This window comes from Gadus chalcogrammus, chromosome 12 (assembly GCF_026213295.1).
Source record: "Gadus chalcogrammus isolate NIFS_2021 chromosome 12, NIFS_Gcha_1.0, whole genome shotgun sequence".
Lineage (NCBI taxonomy): Eukaryota > Metazoa > Chordata > Actinopteri > Gadiformes > Gadidae > Gadus > Gadus chalcogrammus.
In genome coordinates this window covers 25,000,286-25,016,388 of record NC_079423.1, presented here as the reverse complement: position 1 = coordinate 25,016,388, position 16,103 = coordinate 25,000,286, and the positions used below count along the sequence as shown (strand labels likewise).

The 16,103-nt window shown below is 44.7% G+C and overlaps 2 protein-coding genes across 2 annotated transcripts in view; one reads left to right on the top strand and one right to left on the bottom strand.

Annotated features, from left to right (window-relative positions):
* Window positions 1-16,103, bottom strand: part of mcf2l2 (MCF.2 cell line derived transforming sequence-like 2) — a 109,714-nt gene that overhangs the window by 66,273 nt on the left and 27,338 nt on the right. Inside the window, 2 exon segments of the mRNA XM_056603834.1 lie at window positions 445-560; window positions 1,853-1,919. Of these exon segments, the coding sequence (XP_056459809.1) occupies window positions 445-560; window positions 1,853-1,919 (183 nt within the window).
* LOC130393208 (lactosylceramide 1,3-N-acetyl-beta-D-glucosaminyltransferase A-like) lies at window positions 5,693-14,229 on the top strand. The gene is made up of 2 exons (XM_056603831.1): window positions 5,693-6,803; window positions 7,466-14,229. Exon 2 carries the CDS (start codon window positions 7,940-7,942, stop codon window positions 9,137-9,139), a length of 1,200 nt encoding a protein of 399 aa, XP_056459806.1. The 5' UTR covers window positions 5,693-6,803; window positions 7,466-7,939; the 3' UTR covers window positions 9,140-14,229.

Below are 16,103 nucleotides of genomic sequence, written 5' to 3'. Positions count from 1 at the left end.
CCCTCCCTCCCTCCTCTCTCTCTCCTCCCTCCGATTATCAGTCTTGTATCATTTATTTTGCTGTATATTTGTGTGTTGCTTAATAAGACATGGCTGGGATAAAAATGTTCCTCTGTAAATGTAGTGCCAGTCTCCTGAACTTTGCATCGAAGCGCACAAGTGGTCAATTTCTAAGGGGCCGTGGGGTCTGAGAGAACCGAGTTGCATTCTGGGATACTGCGCTGCAGCCTGGAGTCTAGTTTCCTAGTGTTGTGTGACCAAATACATTAAAGCATTCCACTGCATTCGCTGGGAATGTTTGAAGTGATTTAAATGGCAAATCAATTAACAAATGTTATATGGCCACTTGCTAAAAGTTTATGTACCGAGAATTCAAAGCTTGTGGTTCATTTTTATGGCCTCAGACTAATACAGTCAATCATAAAAATATGCACAGACACTCACCTATTGTGGAATTCATAAATCTCTGGCAGGTTGCCGAACAACACATCCCGCTTGTTCTCCAGCGAGGGAGGGATGAGGTGGCTGAGCTCAGAGTTATCCAGCTCGGAAAAGTAGCCCTGCAACACAGAGATGGCCCCCGGAGTTAGGGGGGGGAGATTGTATATTTGGGTTTGTAGAAGGGAGGGGTTTAGGTGGGCTTTAGAAGGGGAGATGAAGGGCGATAATGAAGATAGAACAGTGTGTGTTGGGGGAGGGGAGGGGGGTATGGAGGGAGTTTTTGCCGAGGATCGGAAAGGAGGGGTAAATTGGAAAAAGAGAGGGAGAGGTGAAAGTGGGTAGAGGTTAGGGGAACACGAATAAAAGACAGCAAAGGAAATGTTGTGAGAGAAATTACAATGATGAGAGCAATGAAGAAAGACCGCAGTGTGAATGAGGGGCGGGGCTGAGCAGCATCAGTCCTACTTGATCAATAAAGAGCTTTGTATGACCTCGATCGTGTCAGAAGATCAGACGGGATTCATCAGACAATGGCACTCATTCACCAACATTAGAAGGCTTCTCGGCATCATCCACACCCCATCTTCCCCTTCTGACCCAGAAGTAATCATATCCCTTGATGCCGAGAAGGCCTTCGACAGGGTGGAGTGGTCGTAGTTGTTCGCAGCTCTGCAACGTTTCGGCAGTTACGTCCATCATTTTCGCACTTGGGATCATCTGACATGCATTGATTCTTTCTTCAGAATATTATACAATTATCAATTTAAATGATTCATTCAATCAGTACAGTCGCAGAACATAGCTCCATTTCCCCAATGAATATTTTGTATAATTTAAATGAATAGGTTTACACCATATTTTCCAGTTGTGGTTTTATCTTCTTTTTATATCCACATTCGACATGAATTTGAGTATTTTAATCTGAGGTGTATATTATGGCAAATCGGTAGCAGTGATCGTATGATGGTCATTATTGTATAAACTATGATGTATGAGAGGGTTAGCCACTGAGGTTGAAGTTAATGGCAAGGCAATTAATAAGAGAAAAGGGAATGCATATGCCAATTGAATATTGTCTACGGATAAAGTAGTATTGGGGAATATATTTTGAGATCATATCTCTAGGAATACCCTGGGTGTTCAATATTAATCTGTACCCATATAGAAGACCTTATTCATTGGTAAGTTGGGTGGATTTACCTTGTAGAATATTTTGGGAAAGCATACACATTTTATTGAACTGCATTCTGAACGCTATCTGAATGGGGACATGGAATGCAGAACTAAAAATAACGCATGCATCATGGTTTTGAAATAACCAGGAAGGTCTCCACACCCGGTTAACCAAAGTCCACTAGGTAAATAAGGTCTGTTGCAGCACAGAGAATGTAATGACCGGGCAAAAAGTCACCTCCATGATGCTTTGTAATTCTTCAACATACAGCCGCTCGGTTTCAATCAGCTCTGTCATGATGTGTCTGGAAGAAATAGAGAGGAGAGAAAGGGAGAGAGGAGAGAAAGAGAGAGAGGGAGAAACACAATTAGTTTTGTACTCTATTATCATATGTAATTATTCAGAGTATGTGTAGCATGTTGCTATAGCAGCAACATGTTCAGCTCTTGGCCAACAGTTCAATTAGCGTGCAGTGGCATATTAACGATGTTCCGATAGCTGAGTGGGTGTGTGTTGCTCTTCCTGGCTGATATTTAATTCGGATAACACACTTAGACATAACTTAAGGAAACTATTGTCGTGCAAGGTTCCTCACATGTCTGTAGGTCTTAAAAAAACACCCCAAATGCCATGAGCAACCTGTTAAAAATGTCCCTTTTAAATCTACTCTCATCTGATCGGGCCTCTCCTTGTTGTTTTTTAGTGCTGCTGCTAGGAGCCACTCTTGCCCCAAAGCGGAAATCAAATGATCACCAATAAAAATCTCTCATTAGTCAAACCCAGTTCTTCTGATATTCAAAAATCTTCGAAGGCGTGAAAAGGATTTGTATACCTTGACTAACTTACGAGCTAACTAACTAACTCACTAACACTCACTCACTAACACTCACTCACTCACTCACAGGGGTGGACTGGCCATCTGGCATACCGGGCATCGTCCCGGTGGGCCGTTGACCGAATGTGGGCCGGTCCGGTCCGCTATGTTTTGTTTTTTACTGTCTCTCTAAATTCCCTCCAATTGGGCCCGCCAATGGGCTACAGAGGGCTAGCAGTGTGTTGCCAGCATCGACACATATTATTGGTCTATGTTTGTCATTGTCAATCAATCATGGGCTGACAGGCTCAGAGAGCCCTGACAGTGCTGTCAATCACAACACAAACCAGGGTGGGCGGGACCTCATGGTGTGGGCCGTAGTCGGGACGGAGCTGAAAATGGATAAGCGTAAGAAACGCCCGGGTGGTACTGAAAAACTGCGACTTAAAAAGCTGAAGTCTCTGGATATGGAAGCTGATAAATGTTCAAAATATTGGTGCCGGGGTCAACACCCCAGCAGGTGCTGCTGTGCCGGGTAGAAAACAAAGTAGAAAACGTTTTTAAATTGAATGTGATGTGACCTAATAAACTGCATACATATTAGCCCAGAGTTGAAGGGCTGTGACTGTTGGTAGTTGTGGTTGATTTTGTTTAAATATGCCGAATTGTGATATTATGGGTTATTATTGTTCAGATGATTTAGCTAAGCTAGCTAACATCAGCAGTCTCTTGTTGCCATAGCAACAGTAAACAGTGACATGGACTAATGAGCTCTAAATAGAGATGCAGAAACAAACTGTATTGTAAATACAGAACAGATACTTTGAATTTTAGCACAAAATACAAGTAAACCTTTAGGAAATAATTAGTTTAATTTGCAATAATTGCCATTGAATTTATTGTAATCTTTCAAGTCATTTATTGACTGAGGTGATGACTATTGCATGTGGTGAGAGGAATGCAATATGTGTATTTTTAAAGGTTTATGTGAAGAAACATACTATATGTGTGACAAAATGACAATTGGTCATTCATAAATGTCTCTTTTATTCTCTGCTACCATCATCTCCTGTCAAACAGGTTTTCCTGACCTGCTAGAAGTTCTTATGATGCTAGAGAGAGAGAGAGAGAGAGAGAGAGAGAGAGAGAGAGAGAGAGAGAGAGAGAGAGAGAGAGAGAGAGAGAGAAATTTGTCACTACATCACAAAAGGCTTGTGGCTACATATACTTGTCAGTACACAGATACACAGTGTATCTGGCTGGCTGTGGACGAGGAAGTAAGTAAATATAACCATAACCATAAATAGAGAATAAAAATAAATAAATGATCTATTGCTGTGTGAAAAAGTCTAAGACATGAATTACAGGTCTGAATAGATATGCATTCACATGCGGGTATGTGCACATATATACATACATGTGCACATACACGTATATGAGAATGCATATCTATTTAACAAGGGTTTTGTAGATATATGGGGGGTGGAGATGCAGCAACCACAGGAGGCATGTTAACTTCCTGTTCGGGTTTCACGCCTGTATTGTGAGCATCACCAGACACAAACTTGAGTAACAAAAACTAAAAAAGCAACAACTGCTATTTACAGTGCTGTAATATTATTCGGATGTATGTACTTGATTAAATTGTTTTAATCATTCACTAGCATGATTTGTGAGACAACCCCTAACCCAAACCCTAGGTTGGGTGGGGGGAGGCGGCAGGGAGGGACTGTGGGGTTAAAATACATGAGAGGGAGGGGAGTAGGAGGGGTTAAGCCTCAACCACTGCCACCTCCCACTGGCAGGGGGGATACGAGGGGAAAGAGGACACAGTGAGGAGGGAGGAGAAGCATCAGAAATGAGAAGCCTGTGACCCTGCCCTGAGAGTCGCAGGGGAAGAGTAGGGGAAAGAACTGATGGAAAAAGTAAAAAGGGGAGGAGGGTCGGCTTTGAGCATGAGAACTGTGAAACTAGAGCAACTGGACGTGAGGCACTAAAGCAGGAGCAGGGGACAGCAGAACCCAGAAGGACGGGACTACCCTGAGGGATATAAGGACTAAATGGACCTTTAATGCTGCATGGACAGGAGGGTTGGCTCTCTACCACAGCACATGGTCTGTTCACTCTGGGATCAGCTCAATGGTTCAACTGTAGTGAAACCTCCCTCGTCCTTACAAATAATCTGGTACGTACATCTACTGTGTGTGTGTGCGTGCGTGTGTGGGGAGGGGGGGGGGGGGGGGGCAGTTATGGGACTCTATAATACAGTGTCACAGTGTTTAGGGTTAAATGTGTTTGACTGCCAGAGAAGGAGAGAGCGAGGGAGAGCTAGAGAGAGCATGAGAGAGCGAGATAGAGTGATGGGGTGGGACAAGAGCACAAAACATACATCAGCCTGAAGCATTAAGGTTGAGGCAATGTGTCTAGGGGGCGATCGAGAAAGAGAAAGGAGATTTAAGCTAAAACTAGGTTGAAAACATGATAAACACGGACAGGTAAGTGCACCCACCAAACCATTTCCAAAAACCTGTACACTGTCCCTGCTGACCCATGGGCGACCCCTCCAGCACCCCAGTTGTGGGACTGCACACATGGTGTTTACAGAAGCTAGCATGTGGAAGCTATTGCAGCCCCAGCGGTACATTATAAAATATTAGCCCACAAACCACCAGGGTGGAAACCTCTCCAAAATGGCTGCTTGGCCGTTAGTAGGCACTAGTTGGTCTGGGCACATTTAAAAGACAACCTTTCCATGATTAGTGCGCTCGCACACACACGCACACACACACACACACACACACACACACACACACACACACACACACACACACACACACACACACACACACACACACACACACACACACACACACACACACACACACACACACACACACACACTTGCACCTGTCGACAGGAGCTGTATGAAAGAGAAATCCCTTATCATATAACGATTTCGACTTAGTTTCACTGGGTTTTTAATTTTTGGTCATGGTGCATGTCTAAAAAAAACATCCCTATCTATAGCTCTCCCATTCTCCGTCTGTTTCACTCCCCCTATACACACGCAAGTCCATTCAAATGATGTAGATGCCTGGCATTCCTGGAATACTTTCATTGCAATATGCCTGCAGTGTTATTTGGAGTCTTGCTGATACAGCAAACCCTGTGTGTCAATGTCTGTGGGGTGGGGGGTGGGTGGGTGGGTGGGGTGGAGGCACATCCATCTTTCCTCAGTAAATAAATTAAAATAAATGGAAGGGACTGAATTTTAAGGGGCAATCTCGTCACCGAAATAAATAAAAATAATAAAAGACAACGTAGGCCTACATTTTGTATTAACTTGACATATGTAATTGATACTTGAGCAACTGGTCCACATAGGGCTACCTGAAGCAAATCCTGAAAACATTCAAGTTTTTTTCCCCATTTATCCGGACTGTCCCCATGCTCAGCTAGTCACGCAGTACAACTTAGCCTTTTTAAGACGAAGTGCATCAACAGCTGTTCAAACAGTACACTGTACAGTGTGCATGTAGGCATACTGCATGCACATATGTATACATGCACACATGCATATTGCATACAGCGTGTATGGATGGATATGTTACCACTGTATGTATGTTTGTATCAATGTATTAATGCCTGTAAATGTCTGGAAAATAATACTTTCGGTGTCCTAGCTCTCAACGCTGTCTTTATTTTTTAAACTGAAGACATTTCAATGCACGTAGCTCACGGTTCATGTGTATGCAAGTTTATGTTTAACCACGTTATTAGGACCATGCTGCCCTCATTGTTGAAAATGCTTGCTCTCTGTGATAGACAGAACTGACACATGGTGTGTTCCCAGTAGATATCAGATAGATAGATTTTTCTAAGATATCAGCAGTTTCGCTGGCATTTGGTTTGGCGTTCTATGAATGAGGTTACGAGACTAGACTATAACCACACCCACTTTCACTGATATTTTAAACACCTTGTTCTGCAGAACTTCTACCAAACAGAACGCACTTCCCTCCGATGGTGCAAGATTTGCATCACCTAACACTAACGAGGCGTTTGTATGTTTATTTTCACATGATTTACTATCAGAGGAACAGGATGGATTAATTACCCAGAAAAAAAAGTACTGGCATTTTGCGTTGTGTATGCTTGTGTGGTGAGCTAGGAATTTATGAGTCATGTTGCATATTTTATACCATGGTAGAGCACCTATCTGACAACAAGGAAGGTCTGAATCATGACGTTATTAGGACGTCTGCTCTACCTCACGTGGATAGCCAGACATCGTCCCCAAAAGGAGATAAATAATACAACCCGGAGCGCTGCCCCGCTGACTCGTCAGTGGAACTGTTTCAGCTGCACACGCAGGTCGGTAAAGTTTTCACAACTTAACAAACTGGGGTCGGATTTTTCTAATCAACTCCAGCAATGAGCGTAGGTTAGAGCCTAAAACATCGAATCTGTCAGCATGGGAGATTATTATGAGTCGTGTCAGGATGTAGGCTAGTCTTTGTTCATGTTCATAGTTGTGTTTAATACTTTTGAGCAGTGGACGCAGTTGTGGCGTTGCAGCGGCGTGGTTTCACTTTAACCTAAACGTTGGCGCAACACATATTGTTCGACTCTTTGGAACCAGTTTTAATAGGTCGTAATGTTTTTGTCATAGGCTACTTTGTCAAACTTCGTATTAATCTCCGCAAACCGTGAATGATTATTGTTGTATTATTTTTTTATGTAGGCCTATCATGCTTTTATTTTGGATTGCTGCATACATACAGAACGCAGTCTATATCAAACTTATAGGAAAAAAGAATAAGTAGGAAAATAATAACAGCTCGCTCTGCCGTTCTGATCATTGTATCGATCTATGTCTAGGGAATTCTTTTCTAGTTTTTTCAATCAGTCTTTTTATTTTTTCTTCCATAGTGTGGTAGGCCTACTCAATTCCTTTTAAAAACCGGGATCCCACACAAGTGATGAGCTGACAACTAATTCTGGCTATTTTTTGTTTCTGTTTCTTTGACCAACAGATGAGCTGCCACGGCTGACCCCCTACTCCCCCCCCCCCCCCCCCCCCTCACCCCTTCCCCTCCCCCCACTACAATTGGTGCCATGCCAGCAGAAGGGCAAGGGAAGTTGTGAGGAAAAGGGAAATGTGCAGGGCTGGTGTTTGACATCTGGTGGGTTTTTTTCTCACACTATGAGAAGAACAAAACAGTCACTTGCACATTGCGTCGAGAACTTCATCAGGGAAGCCATTGCGCTCATGAGACTGACCCAGGGTTGCTGGACTAGACAACCAACTTGAAAACCAATAGAAAATGCCTCCAAACCAATTTCAAGAACACACATGAACTATTCCCAAACCAATTGTAAGAAAGCAGAGGCAGACATGGTAGTAACTATTCCTCTATAGTGGCATCCAGGGAAGACGAGAACCAGGGAAACCATAAAAACAGAGAAAGCAAAGCATCCCACAGAGTCAAGTAGCAGAAGCATAAAAGATGTATATCAATTTCCGCCGAATCAGCAAGTGCCGATGCGTGCATCTGTTGGTGGCCAGCCTGGTCCTGTACGTGATGCTGGTGGGCTTGGAGCCATTGGACCACCACGCCGTCAGCCACGTGCGCTCGTTCGGCTACCGCTACCTCGTCAACAAGTTTGACTTCAACGCCACCTTCCGCGCCGCCGCCCACCGGCGCCACGGCAGCCCCGAGACGGGTCATGATGGCGGCGGGACGACCGGCTTCCCTTACCTCATCAACCACCCGGACAAATGTGATGGCGGCAGCGGCGGCGGGGGTGGAGGGTGGGGCCGAGTGCTCCTGCTCCTGTTTGTCAAATCGTCGCCCGAGAACTCTGCGCAGCGCCGGGCGATCCGGGATACGTGGGGCAACGAGACTTTCGTGCGGGGCCGGCGGGGCGAGCGTGTGCACGTGCTGTTCGTCCTAGGCGCGCACCCTGACCCGGGCCAGCGGCTTCGGGTTCAGGAGGACCTGCTCCGCGAGGACCGGGCCCACGGGGACCTGATCCAGCAGGACTTCGCCGACACCTTCCACAACCTCACGGCCAAGCTGGTGCTGCAGTTCCAGTGGGCCCGCCACCACTGCCCCGACGCGCGCTTCCTCATGTCGGCCGACGACGACGTCTTTGTGCACGTGCCCAACCTGCTGAGGTACCTGCGGGGCCTGCTGGACTCGCCGAGCGGTGGGCGAGACTTGTGGGTGGGCCACGTTCACAGAGGGGCGCCCCCCAACCGCCGGAAGAGCAGCAAATACTACGTCTCTCGGGAGCTGTACCCCTTGCCCTGCTACCCGGACTACACGGCTGGCGCGGGCTACGTGGTCTCCGGGGATGTGGCCGCCAAGATCTACGGGGCCACTTTGGTGCTCCGCTCCTCCATGTACATCGACGACGTGTTCATGGGGATGTGCGCCAGCGTGGCGGGGGTTTCCCCCCTGGACCATGCCTACTTTTCAGGTGAGGGGAAGGCACAGCGCCACCCGTGCATTTTCGACCAAATGATCACGTCGCACGGCCACGAGACAGACATGTACGCACTGTGGCGCGCCACGGCCGAGCGCGAGCTAGCCCGGTCGGCCCAGGGGCCGCTGGGGGATACGTACTGCGTGGCGGTGAGGGCCGCGCTGCTCTGCCGGCCCCACTATCGGGACACTTATTCATGCATGGCGGCCTTTATGTGAGTAGGTGGACCTCTGGGGCAGCTATGACATTAGCATCCGATCATAAAAATATCATGTGTCCAAATAAGTCAGAAGGCATTGCTGCACTTGAAAGTTGAACTACTACAATTATCATCTAATGTTTTTTTTTATTCATTCATAGTTTGTTTTTTTCGGCTTTACAATTATTTGCTGTTATGTTCTCCCCGTTGAATTAAAGACCAAAATGAGGATCTCCGAAACAATGTGTATTTGTTTGTTGTTGTCCTTATCTTGTGGGAGGTAGCAGCAACGATGTGACAGTTGCTGCTTTGATTTTTTTTATTTTCCACACTAATTAAACCCCCAAACGAGTGGGCCAGTGTGGGAAGCTACTATGGCCCCGTCCACACGAAGCCGAAACGGTTGAAATTGTTCTATAATGTCTCGCTGCGGCTTGTAGGACATGGACATCCAACGTCCAAGTGCTGTCACGTGATTCCACTTGCCACCTCCACTGACGTCACTGGCTAATGACTGAAACAACCTAATTGTGATTGCAAAAACATGTGTTTGTGAAATGTGTTTTTGATGGGTCCACTCCTTAAAGGGGACCTATTATGCTTATTCCACTTTTATGACCTATAACGTTGTTATAATGATTGATAGTCATGTTTAATCATACCAAAGTGTCAAATAATGACGTACATGCATTTCGACGTATTCCCTACTGACCGTCTGGGTTGGCTGTGCAGAGCGCTAAACACTCGGGACAACGTTTGCGATTCACTTGTTTTCATTTCCGGGAAATCATCTACGTAGATGCACTCCTGCCGCGCCCCCATATGCCTGGTCAAATCTGCCCGCGTGCGCGCTTCAAGGAATGTAACCAATCACAAGTTGGGTTGGCAGGAGGGGGGCGAGGGGGCGGAGAAGGACGAAACCGAGCGTTGACAGAGAATGCTGAAAGCGCCCAGATGAGAGGAAGAGTTTCCCGAAAATCAACATCGTTTTTTGTGCATGGTTAAACATGACTATCAATCATTATAACGACGTTTATAGGTCATAAAAGTTGAAAAAGCATAGTAGGTCCCCTTTAAGCTAACGTATTTATCCACGATAGCAGACACTTTAAATAATAAGCAATAACATGCAACTTATTTATCTCAACAAAATTTCAAATAGTCAACTAGATACATACAAATATATAACAAAGGAAAATATACGAAAATAAAATGGCTAAAGTTAATGCAAAATTATGATGTAGTCGAGTACAAACAGTCTACTCTCATTATCAGTCTATTATCTTCTACAGCATGACATAACACATCACAGGAAGTGGTAGTGCTCCACTTTGTTGGAGAATCTCCATACTGATGGGTACATTCTTCTGAAGCAGATGTGCTGTGAATTCCAATATTAACACAACCGTAACAATGACCTACAAAAACTGTGTGTGTATTTGTGCAGTCATTGCAGACGGTTTGCTCATTTCAGGGAGGAGGGCAGAGAGATTACAAGAGGAACTCTACCACCTATCTTCAGTATCCAGAGGAAGCGCAAAGTGTCCGAAACGGAGGAGATATAATATTTGTAATTTCTTTATGTCTTTATTTTTTATTGGTTTGTTTGTAGAGAAGAGCAGAAAATAAATTTGATAATAATGGATACCAATTCCAAGAAACATATTATTTGAATCGAAATGAAATCATATATTGATGGTTATTAAGCAAACAATATACACCGTAATAAATTAAAATGCAGACTTCACATTTAAGAAAGACTACTGGGGGAAGTTAATTTCTAAATCGACATAAGTTGAGCCTCTTTTTTTCACATGTGAATTGGGATTCTCACTGTTGGCCCAACCTCATTGAAATCAATACGACAAGAACGCATTGGAGCGCTAGTTGTTGGGGATACTAAATCATCAAAATCTTATAAAAAAAAATGTTTTATTCCAGGGTGACAACGAAGTGTAAAACAATGCGCCATTTCCTATTTATTGTATCAGTTTCAGTGTGGAGAAACTGTGTTCCTAAGAGGCTGAGCTTACAGGAAGGGTTACAGCAATCTTGCACAGTCTAAAGAGCGCAAGGGAAACTTCCCTGTTCTAGTGTTCTTTCCTCATTTCATGACAGCTGCTATAACCTCAGATGAACCTCACACCCAGAGGTCCACGGTGCAATGTTTTTTTTCACCACTTGGATGCTGACGGCATTACCTGCCTATATTTTTTCCCCCTTGGCGGCCCTCAGTCAAATTTTGGGTTCCTAAATTGGCCCTCAGCTGTCAAAACTTTGAGAACCCCTGTTGTAGACCAACTTCGGAAAACTGTAGTTCCACCGTAGAAAAGCTAGAGGTCAGCAATACTCTCGTCGCGCAATGACGTCGGTTAGGAAAAGTGGGAAAAGTGTCGTCACGTGACAGCACTTGGACATTGGATGTCCATGTCCTACAGGCTGCAGCGAGACCTATGGTTTCGATCTATCCGGTTTCGGAGTACCTCCGTAAAGACTGTGTCAAGCGAAACCGGGTAGATCTGTAGAAACGCTGTAGTACACATTCCAGGCCCATAAGGGGCCTTTCTGCTACAGAAATCCAGAAGAAAAATATATAAGAAGAAGAGGCGACCATGCGCATAAAGGGTGACCGCGGGCTTAACAGTCATTGGCTAGAGGGTCGAGGCGATGGCGTCATGGTCCACACGATTCCAAAACGAAACTGGGTCGATTTGAAACCACCTCCGAGGGTGGTTTCAGAAGTTTACGGTTTCGGTCAGCGGATTCGCCGGCTTCTTGTGGACGGAAGGTCAAATCGTACAAGACCTTTGCGGTTTCGCCATGAAATAGGCTTCGTGTGGACGGGGCCTATGTTTAGCCTCTTTAACCCGAGCGCTCGGGTTTAAGAGGTGCCCCCGGGGGCGGGGTCAGCTGCACCAACGTGTGCACCATGGACAACATGTCCATGGTGCATACCCACGTAACGGGAAGAAGCTTGCTTAAAAGCCCATGATAATGTATTTACCTAAACAAAACACAATTCTAACACCTAGCAACTGAATGAGCCCGTAGCAAAACACGCAAAACGTGCATGCGCGCATACTGGCCGCCGCCGATTTCGCTACTTCATGCCTCCCACACAACTCTTAAACCCGAGCGTCCTTTAAGAGGTTCCCCCGGGGGCGGGGGCAGCTGCGCCAACGTGTGCACCATGGACAACATCTCCATGGTGCATACCCACGTAACGGGAAGAAGCTCGCTTAAAAGCCCATGATAATGTATTTACCTAAACAAAACACAATTCTAACACCAAGCAACTGAATGAGCCCGTAGCAAAACACGCAAAACGTGCATGAGTGCATACTGGCCGCCGCCGATTTCGCTACTTCATGCCAGCAACACAACTATATGTCATATGAAAGCTGAGGCTCCACATATTCCAATGATATCACTCTCCGACGAAAACTCACTGAACTAGAAGAGCGGCGCCAAAGAAGAGCAAAACAAATAAACAAATACTTTTGATTGGCGAATGGTGTTTTTTTTTACATGGATTTGGGTCAAAACTGTTGAATTTGGATGGAATGAATACCTATAGTGATATGTCAGTGAAATACAATTAGTTTTACAGTCTGGTACCTTAGAAAGGTCAAATGGCACTGATGGTGCCCAAAAGTTCCCAAATGGCACCATTTAGTCCGCCTGGACCTACCTTTATTCACTTTATTAGCATTTATCCTGGAACAGGGTCCTCATCGGATGTTGTTATATGTTTCCCTAAAGGTTTTGGGCTACTATCCCATAGTTTCAAGGTGGCATTCACTCTAAATAATGTGTTTTCTCGAGGCGTTCAGAGTCCTCTAGGTGTTCAGACTCCACCTCGACTCTGCATAGCCACCCTCCCCCTTCTGGCCACCATTGTACATTGTACATTGTATTGTATTGTGTTGTATTGTATTATAGTACTTAACTGTGTAGCAACTGCAGTAGCTGCTATCATTGCTGTAACACGGGGAATTGGTTAGCCTAGCGATTGTTGTACTAGTTCTATGAACATCCTTACTGTACCGACGGCGATATATTGTTGCACTTCTTATGACAAATGTTTGTCTTTGGATAAAAGCGTCTGCTAAATGCCCTAAATGTAAATGAAGGCGAAAATTGAAAATTTACATTTCTTACTATTAGCTAACTGAATTTACTCTGACACAGTAACATCTATGTTGATTCTAACACTTCTGCAGCCACCTCACAGATGTTACCTTCTTTTTTAAACCAACTTTATTCGTATAGCCCTTGTTGTTGTGGAGGCGTACTCTATTCATTTTGGGCATGTCATTTCGGGCAGGAGGCCTGTGAAATAGGCCTAGGGCTTAACAGGCTCCCTATTCTTTAGAAGACTACTCTTTCACAACTTTTGTTTTTGTGAGTTTCTATTCTATTCTCTTTAAACTGAAATGCAGAAGAAAACTTGAGTCAACACTATACAAGACAGTGTAAAAAGATGTGTTGCTCTATATATAAATACAAGTTGACTTTCTGATGCTGTCTAGGCATATAAGTCAGGTCATGAGACCTGAGTAAAACCATTAAAACGCTGAGCATATCCCAGTGGTGGAAAATTAAGCATTATAGTTACCTATTTGTAAGACTCCTCTGTATCACGCAATACTACACATGATGCTAGCATTCAAAGTATCCCAGCAACTCTAGTTTTGGTGTCTGTACCACAGCAAAAATTGCTGTCTGTACCATAGCAAATATTACTCAGTATTATGAAAATTACTATTATTTAACGTCAGTCTGCATTATCAGTTTGAAACCTAAGCAAATATATGCCACTTGCAACCAACCGGCTACTACTGCAGTGATGCATCCCTATGTCTGGGTCACTATAAGTGTAAGGACCAGGGTCTGAAATGAACGGGAGCACACTTGTCATTTCATCAAATCATTAAAAGAAAAGGATTCTTTGTTTAACTTCCACCCTGTTTCCCTCGGATGTACTTTTTCTTTGTCTGAAGCCGCTGCTTAGCCAGGGAGCGGAGTAATTATGACAAGGCCATGCATCATCGTCATCACAGGAGGTTCTTTGGGCAAAAAAGGGAAGAATGTCAGAGATTTATTGGCAAGCGTTTTCTCTCCGTCTCGTTCTCCGCAACCCCCACAGACCCCGCTTGACGTGGGAGTGCTCCATCTTTGTCTGGTGTATGGCTGTCTGCCCTCCCCAACCCCCCCCCCCCCCCCTCTCTCTCTCTCTCTCTCTCTCTCTCTCTCTCTCTCTCTCTCTCTCTTTGGAGCTGGGTGAGAATGCACACCAGTTGCACATTGACTAATCAATTTGCACAGTCATCACCACACACACTCAGAGAAAGAGATCTCTTGCATGGCAACATGGAGCACCAGATCCATGTAGCATTATATGCAAAATGACAATAAGCCTGTATTTGCAATCCCAACACCCTGCATCTTTTATGTTTGGACGAGGCCAGCAAAAGTCTGCTAGGTGGAGTTGACAGCTACTGAGGGGGCGTGCTATCAAAGACATTGCTACAAATTTGCTTTTGACATCAGCATTGTGAATCTCACACCTTGATAACTGGGCCAAACCACAGGGCCAACCACTAGTGCTCATGTCTCACGCTCATGCTCTCTCTCAAGCTCTCTCTCACACTCTACCCTCTATCTCTCCCTAGTACTAGCTTTTCACCAAAACCATCTGACTCAGAAACCCCCCTGCCCACTCCTTTTTTATTTTACTAAGCACCAAGGTGCTAAGTAAAATCTCACTGGGACTTTATAATACCACTTGCAATGACTGTCTCTTTCTCTCTATACTTCCCCAATCTCACCATTGAATAGTAGGTTTCGGAGGTCAGACTAAAAAGGATTGTTTCTGTATTCCTTGGTACATAATGCTCTCTACTGGCTTTCTTTATGGCCGCTTACAGTCAACCCCAATTTCATGAAAATTGTGTCCAATTGCAACACATTGTTATATTTCAAACCTCATATTGTTAGGATATATCGTTAATGATCCTGCATGTAAAGAAATCAAGGCCCCGTTTACACTAAGGGAAAACGCAGATATTTCCACGCGGTTTGGCCTCTCATTTACACGAAAACGCTGTTTTTATCACAGAAAACAATCATTTCTAAAAACTCCCGCCAAAGTGGGGATTTCTGAAAACGCTGGTTATGTGTTGTCGTGTCAACGGGGAGAAACAGGGTTTTAGGTTCTGAAGCGTCACATTATGCGCCAGGAAATGCTTAACGTCATATGAGCCCCCTGTCTACAGTTAGTTTGTTACAGGAAGACGCTTGTGTTATTCGTTGTTGTTGATTCTGATTGGCTTGCATGGTTTTATCCTTCTCCCTACACTGCCACCCATAGGTTTGGCATAGTTATAATGGCGCTCGACGGCGTATTTATGCGGGTTGATGTAAACGACAACTTTTTTGAAAACGATGTTGTGTGCACAATGTTATTTTTGAAAACGGAGGGGGGGAAATATTTGTTTCTATAAATACCCTGCTACGGATAAACGTGGCCCAAGTCTGTGGGAGTATGTGTGGATGATGGCTGGTTTAAGCGGCCTCACCTGGCCAGAGTCAGACTGATTGGACTCTGGAGCTGGGTGAGAATGCACACCTGTTGCAAATTTGACGCACAGGTTAAACCAGTCATCACCACACACACTCAGAGAAAGAGATCTCTTGCATGGCAACATGGAGCACCAGATTCATGTAGCAATATATGCAAAATGACAATAAGCCTGGATTTGCAATCCCAACACCCTGCATCTTTTATGTTTCGAGGAGGCAAGCAAAAGTCCCCTAGGTTGAGTTGACAGCTACTGAGGGGGCATGCAGTCATAGACATTGCTACAAATTTGCATTGAGAATCTCACACCTTGATAACAAACTACAGGGCCAACAACTTGTGGTAATCGCTTTCTCTCTCGCTGCTTTAATATAATAATACATTTCATTTATATTGCCCT